This window comes from Chrysemys picta, chromosome 17, assembly GCF_011386835.1.
Source record: "Chrysemys picta bellii isolate R12L10 chromosome 17, ASM1138683v2, whole genome shotgun sequence".
NCBI lineage: Eukaryota > Metazoa > Chordata > Testudines > Emydidae > Chrysemys > Chrysemys picta.
In genome coordinates, this window is record NC_088807.1 from 26827721 (window position 1) to 26849872 (window position 22152).

At 69.3% G+C, this 22152-nt stretch overlaps 1 protein-coding gene across 4 annotated transcripts; it reads left to right on the plus strand.

Annotated features, from left to right (window-relative positions):
* The first annotated feature begins 245 nt into the window (after positions 1 to 245).
* On the plus strand, positions 246 to 21083 carry PLXNA3 (plexin A3). 4 transcript variants are annotated; one of them, XM_065571254.1, is made up of 29 exons: positions 246 to 403; positions 637 to 737; positions 2513 to 2636; positions 2993 to 3149; positions 3337 to 3436; positions 4656 to 4770; positions 5604 to 5804; positions 6830 to 6926; positions 7128 to 7318; positions 7647 to 7792; positions 8691 to 8811; positions 9555 to 9691; positions 9924 to 10124; positions 11447 to 11540; positions 12106 to 12345; positions 12530 to 12673; positions 13081 to 13315; positions 14146 to 14285; positions 14556 to 14812; positions 15186 to 15252; positions 15618 to 15764; positions 16216 to 16375; positions 16856 to 16959; positions 17406 to 17502; positions 18001 to 18188; positions 18403 to 18572; positions 18977 to 19189; positions 19514 to 19664; positions 20129 to 21083. In XM_065571254.1, the coding sequence occupies exons 1-29, from the start codon at positions 353 to 355 to the stop codon at positions 20222 to 20224; spliced, it is 4245 nt and encodes a 1414-aa protein (XP_065427326.1). In that variant the 5' UTR covers positions 246 to 352; the 3' UTR covers positions 20225 to 21083. The 4 variants fall into 4 exon arrangements, with proteins under 4 accessions (XP_065427326.1, XP_065427327.1, XP_065427328.1 ...); XM_065571255.1 differs by having other exon boundaries at positions 18415 to 18572; XM_065571256.1 differs by having other exon boundaries at positions 9669 to 9691.
* The last annotated feature ends 1069 nt before the right edge of the window (positions 21084 to 22152 follow it).

Sequence of the window (22152 nt, forward strand, 5' to 3'; positions counted from 1 at the left end):
GATGAAAGGGATCGTTGAGCCTGCCTGGTGTGGGGTGGGGCTGAACCTCTGGGCTGGAGGGTAACAGGGGAGGGGGCGGCTGGGCAGGTGGGGGGAGACACCAATGCTGGTCTCCCCTCCCCCCACACCTCCTTGTGGGGCCCCCTTGCATGCTGCTGAACATGGGGGGCCAGTGCAGAGGTGCGGGGTTCGGGGGGTCGAGGGAAGTGGCTCAGGTGGGGCTGGGGACTCGGGGGGCTGGGGGCATCTCTCTCTCACAGCTCCCCCCCCAGGTGCGGGGTAGACGGCCCCCAGGACGCCCATCTGTACGAGTCCGGTGCCAGTGACCCCCGGGCAGCCCCTGCTGCGGGACATGGAGCTCAGCCCAGACCAGAGACACCTTTACCTGCTGAGCCGCGGAGAGGTGGGGCTGCGAGGGAGCTGGGGAAGAAGAGGGGGCAGCAGGCAGTGGGCCCCCTGGCTCCGGGGGGCTGAGGTTGGGGGAAAGGGGGGCAGGAGGAAGGGGGCCAAGGGGGCTGGGGCCTGAGGTGGAGGAGGGAAGATGGGCAGGCGATGTCGGGGGAGTATCTGGGAGGGGCTGCTATAGGGGAGGAGGTTTGGTCTATCACCCCAGACGCTAACCCCTCCCCTCCACAGGTCGTGCGGCTGCCGGTGGAGACCTGTGGCCAGTACCCGGCGTGTGACGCCTGCCTGGGCTCTGGGGACCCCCACTGCGGCTGGTGTGTCCTGCACAACCGGTGAGACACCCTTGAAGCCGGGAGAGAACCCAGGAGTCCTGGCTCCCAGCCCCCCCCTGCTCTAACCCACCAGCCCCCACTCCCCTCCCAGAGCCGGGGAGAGAACCCAGGAGTCCTGGCTCCCAGCCTAGCCAGGGTCCCTCCCCCGTGTGTGCTGGGGGGTCTCTGGCCTGTTGGAGGAATGTGGCTCCCCCCTCCCCGCAAGCTCCTGGCCAAGCCCCCCCCTTCCCTTATCGGAGTCCCAAGCACTTCATCCTATTAAACCCTGGCCCAGAGCAGTGGGGGGGGGGGCGCACAGCGGGGTGGGTGTGTGGAAAGTCTGGGGGTGGGGGGAGGAGACACCGAGGGTTGGGGAGGCGGTGACTGGAGCTGGCAGCTCTAACCTGGGAACATGTAATAAATTAGCAATCGCCCCCCAGCTTGGCCCTGTTCAGGGCCCCTCCCCCACCCCGTCTCAGTAGGGGGAGGAGATGGAGCAGCCCCCCGCCCTGTAACTCCCCCCAACCTCTGCCAGAATCTGACCTCCCGGCTCAATATAGACACTCGAGGTGAGGCCCCCACAACCCCCCAGGCGGAGCAGAGCTCAGCCCCCCCCAACTCCCCCTGAGTTCTGCTGGTGCCCCTCACTCTCGACCTGCAGCCCCCTGCTAGCCCAGCTCTGCCCCCCCCGTCTGTGCCCCTCACTCCCGAACCCACAGCCCCCTGCTAGCCCAGCCCTGCCCCCTCATCTGTGCCCCTCACTCCCGACCCCCAGCCCCCTGCTAGCCCAGCCCTGCCCCCGTCTGTGCCCCTCACTCCCGACCCGCAGCCCCCTGCTAGCCCAGCCCTGCCCCCCCTCATCTGTGCCCCTCACTCCCGACCCGCAGATCCCTGCTAGCCCAGCCCTGCCCCCGTCTGTGCGCCTCACTCCCGACCCGCAGCCCCCCTGCTAGCCCAGGCCCTGCCCCCCGTCTGTGCCCCTCACTCCCGACCCACAGATCCCTGCTAGCCCAGCCCTGCCCCCCCGTCTGTGCACCTCACTCCCGAACCCACAGATCCCTGCTAGCCCAGCCCTGCCCCCCCCCCGTCTGTGCCCCTCACTCCCGAACCCACAGATCCCTGCTAGCCCAGCCCTGCCCCCTCATCTGTGCGCCTCACTCCCAAACCCACAGCCTGCTGCTAGCCCAGCCCTGCCCCCCATCTGTGCCCCTCACTCCCGACCCACAGATCCCTGCTAGCCCAGCCCTGCCCCCCCGTCTGTGCACCTCACTCCCGAACCCACAGATCCCTGCTAGCCCAGCCCTGCCCCCCCCCCGTCTGTGCCCCTCACTCCCGAACCCACAGATCCCTGCTAGCCCAGCCCTGCCCCCTCATCTGTGCGCCTCACTCCCAAACCCACAGCCCGCTGCTAGCCCAGCCCTGCCCCCCCGTCTGTGCACCTCACTCCTGAACGCACAGATCCCTGCTAGCCCAGCCCTGCCCCCCCGTCTGTGCGCCTCACTCCTGAACCCACAGATCCCTGCTAGCCCAGCCCTGGCCCCCTGTCTGTGCCCCTCACTCCCCGACCCGCAGCCCCCCCCGGCAGGTGAGGGGCTCCTGGCACCGGAACTCCCCAGGATCCTGCACTAACGAGGCCTCTGGGGTTGGAAGCCACTGGCTGGGTAATGAGCTCCCTGGGCTGCCCCTCCCCCAGCGCTGTGAGCTCCCCTGTGACATTGCCTGCCCGGCACAGCGAGTGGGGAGCAGACCTGGGGGTTCCCAGTCTGTGCCTGACCCCCCCCACCCACCCCCCCCAGGTGCTGCCGGGAGAGCGAGTGTCCGCGGGCGCTGGAGTTGCAGCGGTTCGCGGCCGTGCCGGGCCCCTGCCCCCGGTTGCTCGTGGAGCCCAATAACATCTCAGTCACCTCGACCAGCGTCCTGGTGAGTGCGGGGCCGGGCACCTCGGGCCTGCTTGGGAGATGGGGGGATAGAGGTGAACAGCCCCCCCGTGTCTCTGGGGAGGGAGGGGATGGTACCCCGACACCCATCACTAACCACCATATCTGGGGGGGACCATGCCCCCCATCTCCAACCCCCCAACTCTGGGGGGAACCCATCCCACATCTCTAACCCCTTCTCTGGGGGGACTACACCCCACATCTCCAACCCCCCAACTCTGGGGGGACTACGCCCCACATCTCCAACCCCCCATCTCTGGGGGGATCCTGCCCCCTGTCTCTAGGCCCCTGGGGGGACCCCGGCCCCCCGGCTCTAACCCTGTCTCTCTGGGGCTCTAGCTGCAGCTGACCGTGCAGAACCTCCCGGACCTGGGGCCCGGCGTGACCTGCTCCTTCGAGGGCCTGGGGCAGAGCAAGGCCGAGGTGCTACCCGGGGGCCTCATCCGCTGCCAGTCACCCACCCCCAGGGAGCTGCCCCCCGGTACTGGCCCCCATGGTGAGTGTGGGGGGGTGGGCAGGAGAGTGCAAAGGGCAAAGGTCAGGGCCAGGGTGACAGGGGAGGGCAGAGGGCAAAGGTCAGGAACACATTTGGGGGTAGGGGTCATAGACCGGGGGTGTGTGTGTCTCCCTACTGGGGGGGTTCAGCCCTGCCCCCCATGACGCTGTCCCCCTGGCCCCCACAGGTGACGCTCGCTCCGTGCGGCTTCAGCTTCGCTCGCTTGAGACCATGATGGACTTTGCTGGCGCTGACTTCGTCTTCTACAACTGCAGCCTCCTCCCGTCGTGAGTCCCCCCCGCTGGCACCCCTCACTCCCAGCCCGCAGCCCCTGGCCCCGCCGGTGCCCCTCACTCCCAGCCCGCAGCCCCCGGCCCCGCCGGCGCCCCTCACTCCTGACCCGCAGCCCCCAGCCCTGCCCCTCACTCCCGACCCGCAGCCCCCGGCCCCGCCGGCGCCCCTCACTCCTGACCCGCAGCCCCCGGCCCCGCCCCTTACTCCCGACCTGCAGCCCCCGGCCCCGCTGGCACCCCTCACTCCCAGCCCGCAGCCCCCGGCCCCACCGGCGCCACTCACTCCCGATCCGCAGCCCCCAGCCCTGCCCCTCACTCCCGACCCGCAGCCCCTGGCCCCGCCGGCGCCCCTCACTCCCAGCCCGCAGCCCCCGGCCCCGCTGGCACCCCTCACTCCCAGCCCGCAGCCCCTGGCCCCGCCGGCGCCCCTCACTCCTGACCCGCAGCCCCCAGCCCTGCCCCTCACTCCCGACCCACAGCCCCCAGCCCTGCCCCTCACTCCCAGCCCGCAGCGCCCGGCCCCGCCGGCGCCCCTCACTCCCAGCCCGCAGCCCCCGGCCCCGCCGGCGCCCCTCACTCCCGACCCGCAGCCCCCGGCCCCACCGGCGCCTCTCACTCCCGACCCGCAGCCCCCAGCCCTGCCCCTCACTCCCAGCCCGCAGCCCCCGGCCCCGCCGGTGCCCCTCACTCCTGACCCGCAGCCCCCGGCCCCGCCGGCGCCCCTCACTCCCGACCCGCAGCCCCCAGCCCTGCCCCTCACTCCTGACCCGCAGCCCCCGTCTCCGCCGGCGCCCCTCACTCCCGACCCGCAGCCCCCGGCCCTGCCCCTCACTCCCGACCCGCAGCCCCCGGCCCCGCTGGCGCCCCTCACTCCCAGCCCTGCCCCTCACTCCCAACCCGCAGCCCCCGGCCCTGCCCCTTACTCCCGACCCGCAGCCCCCTCGCACTCAGGGGGCTCTCTCTGTGTCTCTCGCTCGGTGGGGGGCAGATGGCTCCTTGCTGGGGCCCAGGTAATAGAATCCCCTCCCCCCTTTCCCCCATGTAAACACCAGGGGGCGGGGGAGGGGCAGTGGTGCCAGCATTGTCCCTGGCCGCAGGGGAACAATGGGTCTGGGAAGGGGTGGGGGGGGCTCTGACATCTGGGGCATGGGGGTCAGTCGGGTGGGGGAGGGAGAGATTCACCCCCCCATTAACCCTTTGCTGCCCTCCCCAGGTGTCTGTCCTGCGTGAGGAGCCAGTTCGCCTGCCAGTGGTGCAAATATCGGCACGTCTGCACCCATGATCCCCGGGAGTGCGCTTTTGCCGAGGGGCGGGTCAGCACCGCTGAGGTGGGTCCCTGTGTAACCAGCCCCCTGCCCCACCCCAGAGCCAGACACATCTCGGCACTGGGCGAGGGGTCCCTGGATAACCGTCTGCCGGCCCCACCCCATAGGGGCCATGTCCTGGCACCAGGCAAGGGGGCCCTGGTAACAGCCCCTGCTCCACCCCAGAGCCAGCTGCATATCTGCGCTTTGAGCTGGATCCCAGCTGTGGAGGGGGAGGGGTGGCAGATGTCAGACCATGCGGCTGGCTGCCCCTAATGGAGTGTAATTGGCTGTGGCAGGATCGATGGGGCGGGGGGACCCCGGCTGGATCGATGCGCCAGGCGATGCCCTGTGGTCGGGATAATTGATAGTGCCGGGGCTGCGGTTTGGAGTAGCGGCCGCAGACAACGCCCAGGGCCAGGCAATGGGGCCCTGGGGACTGGGGGGAGGGGAAACTAGCTGTCGCTGCCCCCCTCATGCTTCCCCCCCCCCAGTCAGGAGTCTCTGAGCCACTTCCCTATAATCAGCATCTGACAAGGGGGGAGCCCAAGGCCGGGCTAGCAGGGGCTGCGGGTCGGGAGTGAGGGGCATCGGCAGGGCTGGGGCGGGTGCAGGGGTGGGAGGAAATGGCTCTGGGGACTCCTTTCCTTTATTGCCAATGTCCCCTCCACAAAAAAAGAGCAGCCCCTCCCCCACCAAGTAACAATTAAGCAGCCGCGGTTGCCATGGCAGCTCCCAGAGATCCAGGATCCTGCATCTCCAGCTCCATCCCCTGGCGCTGGGGGGGCCTGGGAGCCCGGACTCCTGGGTTCTCCCGGCTCTCCCCAGGCGAGGCCCCCATGACTCTGTCTCCCCAGGGCTGCCCGGAGCTGCTGCCGGCGGGCGAGATCCTGATCCCGGTGGGGGTGCTGCAGCCGATCACGCTCCGGGCCAAGAACCTGCCACAGCCGCAGTCGGGCCAGAAGAACTACGAGTGCGTCTTTGCCGTGCAGGGGCGGCGCCAGCGGGTCCCAGCCGTGCGCTTCAACTCCAGCAGCGTGCAGTGTCAGAACACCTCGGTGAGCCCCCCGGCCTGAACCCCCTGCCCCCCCGCTAGGCCCCTGGCCTGGACCCCCTGCCCCCTGCCAGCCCCCCAGCCTGGACCCACTGCCCCCCCGCTAGGCCCCCAAGAACCCCCGGCCTGGACCCCCCTGCCCCCCCACTAGCCCCCTGGCCTGGACCCCCGCCCCCCCGCTAGGCCCCCAAGAACCCCCGGCCTGGACCCCCCTGCCCCTCCGCCAGCCCCCCGGCCTGGACCCCCTGCCTCCCCGCTAGGCCCCCAAGAACCCCCGGCCTGGACCCCCCTGCCCCTCCGCCAGCCCCCCGGCCTGGACCCCGCCAGCCCAGCTCCCTTTGCTCCCCAGCCACATGCGGAGCCAGAGCACCGTGGTGACACCCCCTGCACCTCCCCCCCTCCCCCTTCTGAGCACCCATTTGTGTGTGTGTGTGTGGGGGGGGTCAGCCTGTGTGTCCTGGCCCCGGCGATGGGGGAGGGGCATTCAAGCTGGGTTCAGCCAGACCCCTGGGAGGGTGGGAGAAAGCTGGCTGGCTGGGAGGGGGAAGGGCGGCTGGGAGGTCTCTAACCCCATGGGCTCTGTGCCAGGGCCCAGTGCCAGACACCCCCTCCCCTCCCCCCAGCCATCAGCTCCCCGCTGGCTGCAGGCCCACAGCCAGGACGTGCTGGGGTTAAGGAACCGCTTGTAAATGTCTGAGCTGGGCTGCAGGTCGGGGCTGGGGGCGGGCAGGGGCTGCGGGTTGGGAGTGAGGGGCACCGGCAGGGCTGGGGGGGGGCAGGATGTGTTTGATGTTTCACCCCTTGTAGGGGGGATGCTCTGTTGCTAGGCGACATGACAGTTGCCATCTCTGTTGCTAGGAGATGCCTTGGTACCTCCTTTTAACCCTTTGTGGTTCTGTTGTTCTGTCCCTGCTCAGCCCCAGGGTTGGGGGGTGAGGCTGCTCCCCTGTGGCTCTCCATGCACCTCACCTCCCTGTCTATACCTCACCCCCTCCACTGCCCTGCTCTGACCCCCCGTTCTCTCCCTAGTACTGGTACGAGGGCGACGCAGTTGGGGAGCTGCCTGTGGACTTCTCCGTCGTCTGGGACAGCGACTTCCCCATCGACCAGCCCCCCGGCTTCAAAGGTCCAGGGGGCTGCGCCCTGAGGGGGCAGGGGGGGCTGGGTAATGGGGAAGGGGGTGGGGAGGGCAGTGCCCGGGGGAGGGGTGTTGGGGGCTGGGGGGCAGGGGGAGTGTCACGGGGAAGGGTGTGTGGAGGGCAGGGGGTGGGGGTGGGGGTGGGGGGCAGGAGGGCTGCCTGTCTCTGACCCCTCCCTCTCCCCCCAGCCCTGCTATACAAGTGCCCAGCCCAGCGCCCCAGCTGTGGGCTCTGTCTCCGCTCTGACCCACGCTATGAGTGTGGCTGGTGCCTGGCCGAGCGACGCTGCCTCCTGCGCGCCCAATGCCCAGCCCCCAAACTCAACTGGGTGCCCCCCGGCCGGCGCGGGGCTCGCTGCAGCCACCCTCGCATCACCCAGGTAACCCCACACACACATCGCCTGGGTAACGCCTCCCCCCTCGTTACTCAGGTAACTGCCCCCTAACCGCAGCATCCCAGTAACAGCCCCCTCCCCGGGGCTCCAAGGTAACAGCCCCCCCACAGCGCCCTGGTAATGGGGGCCCCCCAGACCAGCCAGCCCTATGCACCCACCCCACTGGAACCCACTCCCCAACTGCGGCCAGGCCCCATCTCTGCTGTGGACACCCCCCAGCTCTGCCCCCTCACCTGGGGGGGGGTTGTGTGGTTTGGGGGCCCGGGCGGAGGCGGGGGGTCTTTGCCCCACTGACTCCCCTGGGCTCCCCCAGGTGGTGCCGGTGGCGGGGCCCAAGGAGGGCGGCACGCGGGTGACGGTCGAGGGTGAGAACCTGGGGCTGCAGTTTCACGAGGTCGCGGTGCGTGTGGCCGGCGTGCGCTGCAACTCGCTGCCCAGCCAGTACGTCCCCGCCCAGAGGTGAGCGGGGCAGTGCGGAGAGGGGGAGGAGGGGGATGTCAGGTGGGGTCGGGCGGGGGGAGCTGGGACGCAGGGGGGGTCGGGGGGATGTGTTTGATCGGGCGGGAGCTGGGGGGGCAGGCGGGGGGAGCTGGGACGCAGGGGAGGTCGGGGGGACATGTTTGATCGGGCGGGAGCTGGGGGGGTCGGGCGGGCAGAGGTGGGATGCAGGGGGGATGTGTTTGATCGGGCGGGAGCTGGGGGGGTCGGGCGGGCGGAGGTGGGATGCAGGGGGGATGTGTTTGATCAGGCGGGAGCTGGGGGGTCGGGCGGGGGGAGCTGGGACGCAGGGGAGTTCGGGGGGACGTGTTTGATCGGACGGGAGCTGGGACGCAAGGGGGGTCGGGCGGGGACGTGTTTGATTGGGTGGGAGCTGGGGGGGTCGGGTGGGGGAAGCTGGGACGCAGGGGGGATCGGGGGGACATGTTTGATCGGTCGGGAGCTGCGGGGGTCGGGCAGGGGAGCTGGGACGCAGGGGGGGTCGGGGGGACGTGTTTGATAGGGCGGAAGCTGGGGGGGTCGGGCTGGAGAGCTGGGACGCAGGGGGGATCGGGGGGGACAGATTCGGGCAGGAGCTTGGGGGTCGGGCGGGGGGAGTTGGGACGCAGGAGGGGTCAGGGGGGACGTGTTTGGGCAGCAGCTGGGGGGTCGGGCGGGGGGAGCCGGGATGCAGGGGGGGTCGGGGACACATGTTTGATCGGGCTAGAGCTGGGGGGGTCGGGCGGGGGGGAGCTGGGACGCAGGGGGGGGTCGGGGGGACGTGTTTGATCGGGCGGGAGCTGGGGGGGTTGGGCGGGGGACTGGTACATGGGAGCTGGGGAGGCAGGAGCCAGGGGGCTGACCCCCGTGTCCCCCCCAGGCTGGTGTGCGAGATGGAGGAGTCGCTGGTGCCCGATCCCCCGCCCGGCCCCGTGGAGATCTGTGTGGGCGACTGTGGTACCGACTACCGGGCCCACTCCCCGAACCCCTTCACCTTCGTGGTACTGGGGCAGGGCCTCCCTGAGAGAGGGAATTCTGGGGGGGATGGGGCATGGGGGGCTGTGGGGGCTGTCGGTGGCCCATGGGAGTCTGTGGGGGGAGGGGGTAGCTGCGGGTCATGTGGGGCTGTGGGGGGCTGGGGGTGGCTTATGGGGGTCTGTGGGGGGAGGGAATGGCTGTGGGTCATGGGGAGTTGTGGGGGGTGGGAGGGGCTGGGGGTGGCCCATGGGGGTCTGTGGGGGGAGGGGGTAGCTGCAGGTCATGGGGGTTTGTGGGGGGAGGGAGGGGCTGTCGGTGGCCCATGGGAGTCTGTGGGGGGAGGGGGTAGCTGCGGGTCATGTGGGGCTGTGGGGGGCTGGGGGTGGCTTATGGGGGTCTGTGGGGGGAGGGAATGGCTGTGGGTCATGGGGAGTTGTGGGGGGTGGGAGGGGCTGGGGGTGGCCCATGGGGGTCTGTGGGGGGAGGGGGTAGCTGCAGGTCATGGGGGTTTGTGGGGGGAGGGAGGGGCTGGGGGTGGCCCATGGGAGTATGTGGGGGGAGGGGGTAGCTGTGGGTCATGTGGGTCTGTGGGGGCTGGGGGTGGCCTATGGGGGTCTGTGGGGGGAGCAGGGTAGCTGCGGGTCATGGAGAGTTGTGGGGGGTGGGAGGGGCTGGGGGTGGCCCATGGGGGGCTGTGGGGGGCGGGAGGGGAGGGGAGGGGGGCTCTGTGTGCATTTACCCCCATAACTGCTGTCTCCCGCCCCAGACCCCCAGGCTGCGGGGACTGAACCCTGGGGGAGGGCCGGTGTCAGGGGGGACCCGCGTCACCCTCACTGGGACCCATCTGGACGCCGGCAGCAGCGTCAACATCTCATTGCAGGGGGCACCCTGCCAGCTGCTCAGGTACTGGGGGGGCCAGGGGTGGGGGGGGTGGGGAGGATATGGATGAGGGGATGGGGGGAGCAGAGAGATGGGGGTGGGGGGGTATGGATGAGGGGGTGGGGGGAGCAGAGAGATGGGGCGGGTTGGGTGTGGCGGGGGATGTTGGGAGGGGGGTGGGTAGGTCAGGGCTCACTGGGGAGATGTGAGGCAGTGGGGAATTTGTGGGGGTCTCTCACTTTCCCTTTACCGGTAGGAGGGGGCCTGAGGAAATCGTCTGCATGACCCCCCCGTCCACGCTGGGCCCTGGTCCGGCCCCCCTCAGTGTCTGCATCGACCGTGCCAGCCTGGCCCCCCCTGAGCCTCCCAATGGCACCGCCAGCCCCCCCATCCTGATCTTCCGCTATACCCCCGATCCGGTGGTGACCCACATCGAGCCCCAATGGAGCATCGTCAAGTAAGAGACCCCCACTGCCCCCCCTCCTGTGCCCCATCCCCCTCACCCCCACACAGCCCCCTGCTGACCCCCCCAGCTGCGCCCACCTGCCCCCCTGTGCCCCATCCCCCTCCACATCCCCATACTCCCAGCCCCCACACCCCTGCCAACCCCCCCGCCCGGTGCCTCCCTGCACCCCGTCCCCCTCCCCACACTCCCGGCCTGCTGTGAAATAGGTTCACATAGCCCGTGGCCAGCGGGGTGCACCACACGTGGGGCCAGGGGGCTCCGTTCGGTCCCGGTTTTGGTCCCAGTTCTGGTCCTGGGCCGTCGCCTCAGGCCATGTTGTTCCATTCACCCCACACTCGGGCTCTGCTCCCCACGGGGCCCTGCTCAGCCAGGGGGACGAGCTGCAGAACCTGCCCGCCGGCGCAGACCAGTCCCCCTGTCACAGGGTCCCCGGGCGATGCTCTGGACCTGCTCCCTACGCAGCCAGCCAGGACTCTGGGGGAGTCTCCTCTCTCGGAGCAGACTGTCTCCAGAGTGAGAAGCTCACACGGCTTCACCTCCTGGGTCTCTCCTCGGAGCATTCAGCATATGCCCCTCCGTGCGCCCCCACAGCGAGTTGCCCGGGCGGGGTCCTGAGACGGCCAGGGGGTCCTACCCCCCCACTCCGCAGTCAGTTGTGACTCTCAGCCCGCCGGGGACACAGAGGTTTATTAGATGACAGGAACAGGCTAAACCAGAGCTTGTAGGGACAGACAACAGGACCCCTCAGTCAGGTCCATCTTGGGGGGCAGGGAGCTTAGACCCCAGCCCTGGGGCTCCCTCCCCTTCCCCAGTCAGCTCCAAACTGAAACTCTCCAGCCCCCCCGACCCCTCCTCTGGCCTTTGTCCCCTCCTGATCCCTTTGTTCTCCAGCACCTTCAGCTGGCACCTTGCGGGGGGGGCCCAGGAGACAGGCCCCCAGGGCTCTGCACCAATCCCACCCCCTGATCCCACCAGCTAGATTAAGAACTGCATAGGGGAAACTGAGGCACCCACACAGTATTCAGAGAAACCATTACGAACAGTCCCACTTCGTCTCAGCCCCGCAGCCTCCGACCCCAGCCTGGCTGGGACCCGGCGTTTGGCCTGGGATGAGCATCCCAGTGCTGGCACTGAGCCGGGCTGGGCGGGGTCCCCGGCATCCGAGCAGGGCGCAGGGTAGCCGTGGGGGGGCAGGGCAGAGGGTAGCTGTGGCGCGGGGGAAGGACATGGCCAAAGGGCCACCCCCCCATGCCAGCCCTCACCCCCCACCAAGCTGCGTCCCCCTGGGGGGCTGACATCTCCCCCCCCTCCAGCGGCAGCACCAGCCTGACAGTGACTGGGACCCGCCTGCTGAGCATCCAGGAGCCGCGTGTCCGAGCCCTGTACGGGGGCGTCGAAACCGTCAACGTGAGTCATGCCCCCATGGCCGGGGGGAGCGAGGGCGGGGGGCTGGGATGAGGGGAAGGGGACGCGGCGGGGGGCCCGTCCGCTGGGGACGGGGGATCTGAGTGGGGTGGGGGGAAGGGGAGGCGGCGGGGGGCCTGTCCGCTGGGGATGGGGGATCTGAGTGGGGTGGGGGGAAGGGGAGGTGGTGGGGGGTCCGTCAGTTGGGGACGGGGGATCTGAGTGGGGTGGGGGGAAGGGGACGCGGCGGGGGGTCCGTCAGTTGGGGACGGGGGATCTGAGCGGGGTGGGGGGAAGTGGGGACAGTTTCGGGGGGGGACGGGACAGTTTCCTGCAACCCACCCCCCTTCCCCACCCGAACTGACAGACCCAAAACTTCTCCCTGCTGCCCCCCCCGATCAGACTCCCCCGGCTTGTACCCCATGGAATCCCCCGACATGCTGCCCCCCCCCATTCCTGGCCGCCCCTGCTGGGTTGCTGAACCACCCAACACGCTGACCCTGCTGGAGTCCTGTCACCCCCCACCCCCGTTCCCAGCCATCTCCACTGACCCTCTGCCTCCCCCCAGAGCTGCCGGGTGCTGAATGACTCCCTCATGCTGTGCCAGGCGCCCGGCATTGTGCCGGGGGGGCGGGAGCTGCCTGCGGGGGGGGCCTCCCCTGACGAATTCGGCTTCCTGCTGGACCACGTCCAGGCGGCTCGAACCCTCAACCGCTCGGCCTTCACCTACTACCCCGACCCCCAGGTCGAGCCCTTCGGCCCTGCGGGGGTGCTGGAGGTGAAACCCGGCTCCCACATTGTCCTCAAGGTATGGGGGGAAGGGGGGCTTAGCAGGGCTGCGGGTCAGGAGTGAGGGGCACCGGCAGGGCTGGGTGGGGCAGGGCTGGGCTAGCAGGGGGCTGCGGATCAGGAGTGAGGGGCACCACTGGTGCTCTGTCTGGCCCGGACGCTGGGTCCAATCTCCCTCCCCCTTTCACTGTCCCACCCCCCAGGGCAGGAACCTGATCCCGGCGGCCGCTGGGGGGGCCCGTCTGAACTACACTGTGCTGATTGGGGGGGAGCCCTGCGCCCTGACGGTGTCAGAGACCCAGCTGCTCTGTGACTCGCCCAGCCAGACAGGGGAGCAGCCAGTCACGGTGCGTTGCTGGGGGGAAGGGGGGCACGGCCAGGGGCTCCCCCAGGGGGTGGGGTTGGGGGCACGTGTTCTGTGGCGGGGGCAGCCCCTTGCTCTGTGGTGTGGGGGCGGGACACGGGGTGGATCAGAGATCACGGGGGCTGGGGGGTGAGCAGTCCCTCTTGGGGAGCTCTGGGGGGAGGTTACATATGTGGGGTGCGTTCGAGGGGGACAGATTGAGTGGGGGGGCTGGGAGGGGGTTGTCTCATCAGATCCAGGGGGGAATTTGTACCCCCCATTGCAGATCTGGGGGGGGCAAAATGTGGGGGGAGGTGCCCCCGATTCTCCCGTCCCACATTCTGGGGGGGTTGTTCCTGGGAAGTTGGGGGGCGCCCCCCATCTAACCTCCGCTCCCTCCCCTCGTTCCAGATCCTGGTGGGGGGCCTGTCCTTCTCTCCCGGCTCCCTGCACATCTACCCCGAGGCGGCCCTGCCCCTGGGGGCGCTGGTGGGGCTGGGCGTGGGGGGGTCCCTGCTGCTCCTTGCCATTATCGGGGTGCTGGTTGCCTACAAGCGCAAGACCCGCGACGCCGACCGGACCCTCAAGCGGTTGCAACTGCAGATGGACAATCTGGAGTCACGGGTCGCGCTGGAGTGCAAGGAGGGTGAGGCTGGGGGGCAGGGAGGGGGGGCAGGAGCACAGAGAGGGGGTTGGACAGGGGGGTTGAAGTGCAGGGAGAGTGGGGAGGGCTGGGGGGTTGGACTGGGAGGCTGGAGTGCAGGGAGGGTGAGGTTGGGGGTGAGGAGGGGGGCAGGAGCGCAGAGAGGGGGTTGGACTGGGGGGTTGAAGCGCAGGGAGAGTGGGGGGGCTGGGGGGTTGGACTGGGGGGGTTGAAGCGCAGGGAGGGTGAGGCTGGGGGGCGGGGAGGGGGGGCAGGAGCGCAGAGAGGGGGTTGGACTGGGGTGTTGAAGTGCAGAGAGAGTGTGGGGGCTGGGAGTTGGACTGGGAGGTTGAAGCGCAGGGAGAGTGGGGGGGCTGGGGTGTTGGACTGGGGGGCTGGAGTGCAGGGAGAGTGTGGGGGTTGGACTGGGGGTCTGGAGTGCAAGGAGGGTGAGGCTGGGGGGCGGGGAGGGGTGTTGAAGCGCAGGGAGAGTGGGGGGCTAGGGGGTTGGACTGGGGGGCTGGAGTGCAGGGAAGGAGGGGGACGCATGCTGGGGTGGGGGAGGGATGGAGGCAGAGGGGTCCCTGGGTATGGATTAGGAGGAAGGGGGGACTGGGAGAGGGGCTGGGGCTCTGGGCAGAGGGGGCTAAGATGAGGGGGCTGGGCTGGGGGTCAGGAGCACAGGGAGGGTGGGGCTGGGGGGTCCTGCTGTGGTGCTAGGCAGGTGCTGAGTTGGGGGGCAGGAGACGTTGGGATGGAGGGCGAGCGGTTGCCCCTGCATGGGAGAAGGGCAGGGTCGGGTGTCCCCCCCTGACCCTCCCGCCCTCCCCCAGCCTTTGCAGAGCTGCAGACCGACATCAACGAGCTGACGAACAACTTGGACGGGGTGAAGATCCCGTTCCTGGACTATCGGACGTACGCCCTGCGGGTGCTGTTCCCCGGCGAGGAGCCCCCCATGCTGCGCCATGGCCACGTGAGTGGGGGCCGGGCCAGGGTGGGCTGCAGAGCAGAGCGGGGGCTGGGCTGGGGGGAAGAACAGGGGGACTGGGGAGCACAGTGGGGGGCAGAGAGGAGGGCTGGGCTGGGGGGCGGAGCCGGAGGGTGGATATAGGCGGGGGGCAGAGCGGGAGGTTGGGCTGGGGCGACTGGGAGGCAGAGCGGGCTCTAGGCTGGGCTGGGGCGACTGGGGGGCAGAGCGGGGGCTGGGCGGGGGGGACTGTATCTCACCCCGTGCCCCCCCCAGGCGCCCCCCGGGGCAGAGCGGGGCCTGCGGCTCTTCGGGCAGCTCCTGCACTGCCGGCCCTTCCTGCTGACCTTCATCCACGCGCTGGAGGGGCAGCGCGGGTTCTCCATGCGGGACCGGGGGGCCGTGGCCTCCCTCACGCTGGTGGCCCTGCAGGGCCGGCTGGACTACGCCACCGGCGTCCTCAAGCAATTGCTGGCCGACCTCATCGAGAAGAATCTGCAGAACCGGGCCCATCCCAAGCTGCTGCTGCGCAGGTGAGGCCTGGGGAGCCCCCAAACCCCCTGGGACCCCTCCCCCCGTTCCCCTGGGACCTCCCTGACACCCCCGGGATTGCCCGGGACCCCCTGTTTCCCTGGGACCCTCCAAGCCCGGACACCTGGGTTCTCAGCAGTAAGGCCCCCCCAGGAGTGCGCCCGGGAGCCGCTGTTCCTGCTGTTCTGTGCTCCCAAGATCTCCTCTGTTCCCCTGAACCCCCAGAACCCCCGGAACCCCCATTCCCCAGGCCCCCATCCTGCCACAGGGAACCTGCCGAGCCATGTGCTCTCCAGGTGAGACCCCGCCCAGGAACCGCCCCCCGTGACCCACAGTAACCCGGACTCCTGGGTCCCCGGTCTCTCCCTCCCCCAGGACGGAGTCGGTGGCTGAGAAGATGCTGACAAACTGGTTCACCTTCCTGCTGCATCGGTTCCTGAAGGTGAGAGAGGGGTGGGGGCTGGGAGCCCCGCCCCGGACACCTGGGTTCTCTCCTGGCTCTGGGAGGGGAGGGGGGCTGGTGGTTAGAGCAGGGGGGGCTGGGAGCCAGGACTCCTGGGTTCTCTCCCCGGCTCTGGGAGGGGAGTGGGGGCTGGAGGTTAGAGCAGGGGGGCTGGGAGCCAGGACTCCTGGGTTCTCTCCCCGGCTCTGGGAGGGGAGCGGGCTCTGGTGGTTAGAGCAGGGGGGGCTGGGAGCCAGGACTCCTGGGTTCTCTCCCCAGCTCTGGGAGGGGAGGGGGGCTGGTGGTTAGAGCAGGGGGGACTGGAAGCCCGGACGCCTGGGTTCTCAGCAGTAATGCCCCCCCAGGAGTGTGCCGGGGAGCCGCTGTTCCTGCTGTTCTGTGCCATCAAGCAGCAGATGGAGAAGGGGCCGATGGACGCGGTGACGGGGGAGGCGCGGTACTCGCTGAGCGAGGACAAACTCATCCGCCAGCAGATCGACTACAAGACCCTGGTCAGCTGGGGGCAGGGGGCAGGAGGGGGGTCAGGCTGGGGGACCCCATTTGCCCAGGCGCTGGGCCATGCCCCAGCTGTTATCGGAACCCTGGAGAGTGACCTCTCTGGCCCCCACGCATCTCCTAGGGGGGCTGGGGGCCCTCCTCCGACCCTGTGTCCCCCTGTCTGCATCTCCAGCAGCCCCCCAAAATCCCATTTGCCCCCTGGCACCCAACACTGGGGGGGAATCACTTTGGGGGGCTCCGGGCATGTGTCATTCCCCCACCCATGGGTCACTCCCCCAGGGAGGGAGCAAAGTCCAGGGGTGGAGAAACCGAGTCACACCTCTGCTAGAAACTCCAGGGGGTGGGGACTGGAAGAGGGGGGAGGGGAGGGCAGGGGGTGACTCCTACCCTGGGAGAGGGGGACTCAGACTGAAGGGACCCCCCCTGACCTGCCATCCCCCCCAGACGCTGTACTGTGCCAGCCCTGACCCCCCTGGTGGCCCCGAGGTGCCCGTGAAGGTGCTGAACTGCGACACCGTCACCCAGGCCAAGGAGAAGCTGCTGGATGCTGTGTACAGGGGGGTCCCCCATTCCCAGCGCCCCCGGGCTGATGACACGGAGCTGGGTACGGGGGAGATAGGGGGCACGGGGGGGTCCCTGTTCCCAGCACCCCCGGGCTGACAACACGGAGCTGGGTACGGGGACAATGGGGGGCACGGGCGGGGTCCCTGTTCCCAGCGCCCCTGGGCTGATGACACGGAGCAGGGTACGGGGGAGATGGGGGCACAGGGGGGTCCCCCGTTCCCAGCGCCCCCGGGCCAACGACACAGAGCTGGGTACGGGGGAGATGGGGGGCACAGGGGGGGTCCCCCGTTCCCAGTGCCCCCGGGCTGACAACACCGAGGTGAGAATGCGGGGGGGGGCACTGGGGAAGGGGTAATGGGGTTTGGGGCTCAGAGGGCCGTGGGGTATATAGAAGGTGCAAGGGGGGGAGGCTCGGGGCACAAGGCTGCCTCGGGGGGGTGGGGGGCAGGTGTTGCTGCCCAAGGGGCGTTTGATGGGGGTGGGGCTGTATTTGGGGGTCTGACACACACCCCGTTCCCAGAGTGGCGCCAGGGCCGGTCGAGCCGAACCCTCCTGCAGGACGAGGATGCCACGAGCCGCATTGAGGGCGACTGGAAACAGCTCAACACACTGGGGCACTACCAGGTGGGGCAGGGAACCCCCAGAGCTGCCCCCCACTGCCCCCCAGCCCACCCTGTAGCTCCCTGCTCCCCATCCACACCTCAACTGGAAGCAGTTCAATATGCTGGGGCTCTACCAGGTGGGGCAGGGACCCCCCCCAGAGTCCCCCACTGCCGCCAAGCCCCTGCTCTCCCCATTGCTTTCCCAGAGCCCCCCGCTCCTCCCATAACCTCCTGCTCCCCCCCCCATCCACACCCCAAATGGAAATGTGTCAATGCGGTAGGGCCCTACCACCTGGGACAGGCCCCCACATAGGGCCCCCTCACTGCCCCCCCCCATGGCCCTACACCTCCATCCCTACCCCACACCCTGCCTGGAATTGCAGCAGCGCCCTGGGGCAGGCACCCCCCATCGTCCTCAGACAGCCCCCCATGGCCCTGCCCCCCCCTCACCTGCTGCCTCTCCCCCAGGTGACCGATGGCTCCAAGGTGGCCCTGGCGCCCCGGCAGGTCTCGGGGTGCAACCTGCCGAACTCCTGCACCTTCAGCCGCTCCCTGAGCCGCTACGGTAAGGCCCCCTGGACCCCTCAAGGGACCCCCCTGCCTGCCCCACAGAGACCAACCCCTCCACACATGACAGGGGGCGTGTGCTGCCCTTAGGGTGACCAGACATCAAGTGTGAAAAATCGGGAGGGGAGTGGGGGGTAATAGGAGCCTAGATAAGAAAAAGACCCAAACATCAGGACTGTCCCTATAAAATTGGGACATCTGGTCACCCTAGCTGCCCTAGAGCAACATGGTCTTGTGGGAGGGTGGGGCTGGGACTTGGGAAGCTGGGGGGAGTGGCTGTCCCCCACATCCCAGACACCTTGTTAAGCCCCTACCCCCCCGGGCCCTACCTGCCCCAATCAGAAGACCCGCCCTGATCCCCCCCAGCCCCTTATCCCATCCAGACTGGTTGGGGGGGTAGTCAAAATGGCCTCCCCCATGCTGCTGGATGGGCAGGGAGGGGGCGGAGGGGGCTCTGGGCTCCGATGCCTCCCCATGACCCGTCCCCCCGCCCCAGAGAGCCTCCTGCGGCCATCCAGCAGCCCCGACAGCCTGCGCTCCCGCGCCCCCATGCTGAGCCCCGAGCGCGACGGGGGCACCCGGCTCTGGCACCTCGTCCGCAGCCACGACCCGCTGGGCGACCCCAAGGAGGGTGGCAGCAAGATGGTGTCGGAGATCTACCTCACCCGGCTCCTGGCCACCAAGGTACGGGGTGCAGGGACCTGGGGTCATGTCCTGGGGTGAGGGGAATTGGGGTGTGGGGGCAGGGTCCAGGGGCTGTGCTGGGGGATCGGGGGCCAGGGGCTGTGCAGGGGGGCTGGGCCAGGCCTCAGGGCTGGGGGGCCATGCGGGGGGCGGGGTGGGGCGGGGCCATGTGTGGCAGGGGGGCCCGGGCCAGACTGACCCCCGGCGCCCCCAGGGCACGCTGCAGAAGTTCGTGGATGACCTGTTCGAGACGCTGTTCAGCACGGCACACCGAGCCAGCGCCCTGCCCCTGCCCATCAAGTACATGTTCGACTTCCTGGACGAGCAGGCGGATCGGCGCCAGATCAGCGACCCCGACGTGCGGCACACCTGGAAGAGCAACTGGTGAGACCCCTGGAGGGGCTCGGGGGCTCTGACCCCCCCCCCCGCCTGCCCCTGCGGTTCTGGGTGAACGTGATCAGGGTGTTGGGGGGGCTGGGGAGGGCCATGGGGGGGCTCGGGGTGCCGGGGGGGTGGGTCTCTGGCACTCTCTGACCCCCATCTCCCCCGCCTGCCCCTGCGGTTCTGGGTGAACGTGATCAGGGTGTTGGGGGGGCTGGGGAGGGCCATGGGGGGGCTCGGGGTGCCGGGGGGGGGTCTCTGGCACTCTCTGACCCCCATCTCCCCTGCCTGCCCCTGCGGTTCTGGGTGAACGTGATCAGGGTGTTGGGGGGGTGGGGAGGGCCATGGGGGGGCTCGGGGTGCCGGGGGGGTGGGTCTCTGGCACTCTCTGACCCCCATCTCCCCAGCCTGCCCCTGCGGTTCTGGGTGAACGTGATCAAGAACCCGCAGTTCGTGTTCGACGTGCACAAGAGCAGCATCACGGACGCGTGTCTCTCCGTGGTGGCCCAGACGTTCATGGACTCATGTTCCACGTCGCCCCAGCGCCTGGGCAAGGACTCGCCCTCCACCAAACTGCTCTATGCCAAGGACCTGCCCGGCTACCGCGGCTGGGTGGAGCGGTGAGTGGGGGGAGCCAGGCAGGGGGCAGAGTGAGGGGGCAGCGAGAGCTGGGGGCACACTGCAGGGCAGAGTGGGGGGCAGGGGAGGGGCTGTGATGAGCAGGAGGGTTGGGGGGAGTGGCCGACGCAGGGGGCTCCCTCATGGGGGGAGAGGTGGGGGAGGGGCATCAGGATACAGGGGTTGGGGGGTAGAAGGGGTAACAGGGCCGTGGGGGGACAGTGAGGGGAGGGGCGCCGGGATGCGGGGGGAGGGAGTAACGGGGCCGTGGGGGGAAAGAGCAATGGGGGGAGGTGACCCTGCCCCCCCTCACCTCTGCCCCCCAGGTACTACCGGGACATCGCCAGGATGGCGCCCATCAGCGATCAAGACATGGACGCCTACCTCGGGGAGCAGTCGCGGCTCCACGCCGGGGAGTTCAACACCCTGGGGGCGCTGGGCGAGCTCTACCAGTACGTGGGGCGCTACCGCCAGGAGGTGAGACCCGCCAACCCCGCCCAGCGCTGGAGGAGCCCCCGCCCCACTGTCCCACCAATCCTGCCTGGCGCTGGGCAAGTCCCCACCCCACTGCCCACCAGTTCCCCCTGCTCCCCCTGCCCCCCAGTCCCACCCGCAGCCCCAGACCCGCAGCCCCTCCCAGCCCGGCCCTGGGCTCCCCTGCTCTGCCAGTGCCCCTCACTCCCGACCCGCAGCCCCTGCCCTCCCAGCCCCGCCAGCGCCCCTCAGTCCCCACCCCACTGCCCCCAGTTCCCCCTGCTCCCCCTGTCCCACTGCCCCCCAGTTCCCACTGCCCCCCCGCCCCCCAGTCCCACCAACCCCGCCAGGTGCTGGGCGAGTCCCCACCCCACTGCTCCCCCCGCCCGGCGCTGGGCGAGCTCTGCCAGCACACGGGACGGGAGGTGAGACCCCCCCGGTGCCCCGACCCTGCCCCTCGCCCGCAGGTGCTGACGGCGCTGGAGCGGGACGGGAGCTGCCGGAAGCAGCGGCTGCGCCAGCGACTGGAGCAGGTCATCGCCTTGGTCTCCACCAACAGCTGAGGGGGGCTGGCCCCATGGCCAGCCAGTGCGACCTTCGACCTCCGGGGTGACGTGACCTTCGACCTCCTCCGAGACAATGTGACCTTCGACCCCTGGCTCAGGGGCAGGCTGACTTTTGGGGGGATCCCCCCAATGCCACCGGGATCGGGCCTCGTAGCAATAACCCAGAGGGGCCGCTGGTGGCAATGGGGGTGTGTGACGGGGGGACAGGGCTGGGGGGCGGATCGGGCTGGGCTGGAGCAATGACCCCCCTTTCCACCCCAATACCAGACCCCCACCCCCAAAACTGTACAGCCCCCCAGTACTGTATGACCCCCCCAATGCACCCCCAGGCCAGCAGCTGAAAGGAGCTCCCCACCTCCCCCCTGTACAGCACCCCCCAAATAGCTGTTGGAATTTGCCTCTTGTGTTGGTGACAGTGACAATGGGAATTGGAGATTTAACCTATGTCCCAGGGACCCCCCTCCCCAGCCCCCCCCCCAGTTCTCCCAGCCCAGAGACCCCCTCCGTAGCCCTTCCCCTAGCACCCCCTTGACCCAGGGACTGCCCTCCCCAGCCCCTCCCCAGCGCCCCCTTTCCCGGTGACGTGGTGCCTTAATTACTGAATAATTTATTGCGTCTCAGGGGGGTTCGGTGTACATTTAGTCCCGGGTGTAAGAAATTTCAGTGTAACCCCCCCCCGCGATATCTGTGTAAATAGTCGTACTGCGTGTGGGCTCGGGGAGGTGGGGCCTAGCTCCCCCCCCAAGATTTGGGGGAAGCAGGACAGACCCCTTCCCCCGCTCCCACGCAGCTGTTTTCTCTGTTCATTTTATAATTAACTTTTCTTTTGCTAATTAAAGTGCTGGGAAAAAACTAACCACCCCCAACTGGGCCATTGTGTTGGGGGGGGCTCATATACCATGGTGGGGGCCACACAGAGCCTCCCCCGACAGAGCTTGGGGTGTCCCCATCATGCCAGGCCCTGCACGGACCCCCCCCTCCCAACAGAGCAGGGCTGGAGGGGGGAGTTCTAACACCAAACGCCGGGATAAGAAGCTGCTGTTTGAATCTGACTGAACCATGATGCTCGACAATCCAGAGGAACTTCCCACCACTGGACAACAGGAAAAGCTGATGGCAGAAGGGGCTTAGGGCCCAGGAGGCGAAGTCAGGAAGGTCGGGAAGAGGGGCAGTTTCTCTCCAAGGGGGAGCTTCTTGCTGGTGCTGGAGCTGGGATGGCTCACGGGGGCGATTTCACTCTGCCTCACGTGGGGCGGGATGGATTCGGGGCTCGTGCCCGGCCCCCCTCTGGCATCTGCCTCAGAAGCGGGCGGGGGCGGGGTGGAGGGAGGTGAAAGATGTCGTGGTGTCAGCTGGATGAGTAAGTGATGGGTCCTTCAGCACCGGGTGGGGAGGGGGAATTAAAGGAAGATTTAAAGGAAGTCAGGCACCCATTCCCCTCACTCCCGACCCGCAGCCCCTGCCAGCCCGGCCCTGGACCCCCCCGACCCTCACTCCTGACCCGCAGCCCCTACCAGCCCGGCCCTGGGCTCCCCAGCCCTGCCGGTGCCCCTCACTCCCAACCCGCAGCCCCTGCCCCCCAGCCCTGGACCCCCCTGACCCTCACTCCCGACCCGCAGCCCCTGCCCCCCAGCCCCGCCGGCGCCCCTCACTCCCGACCCGCAGCCCCTGCCAGCCCGGCCCTGGGCTCCCCAGCCCTGCTGGCGCCCCTCACTCCCAACCCGCAGCCCCTGCCCCCCAGCCCTGGACCCCCCCTGACCCTCACTCCCGACCTGCAGCCCCTGCCCCCCAGCCCAGCCCCCCAGCCCCGCCGGCGCCCCTCTCTCCTGACCCGCAGCCCCTGCCAGCCCGGCCCTGGACCCCCCCGACCCTCACTCCTGACCCGCAGCCCCTGCCCCCCAGCCCTGGACCCCCCCGACCCTCAC

Coding starts and splice junctions, on each gene's coding strand:
- PLXNA3 (XM_065571254.1), top strand. CDS start 353: ATGGAGCTCAGCCCAGACCAGAGACACCTTTACCTGCTGAGCCGCGGA. Junction 7,319..7,646: donor GCCACCCTCGCATCACCCAG/GTAACCCCACAC, acceptor GGGCTCCCCCAG/GTGGTGCCGGTGGCGGGGCC. Junction 14,286..14,555: donor CCATGCTGCGCCATGGCCAC/GTGAGTGGGGGC, acceptor TGCCCCCCCCAG/GCGCCCCCCGGGGCAGAGCG.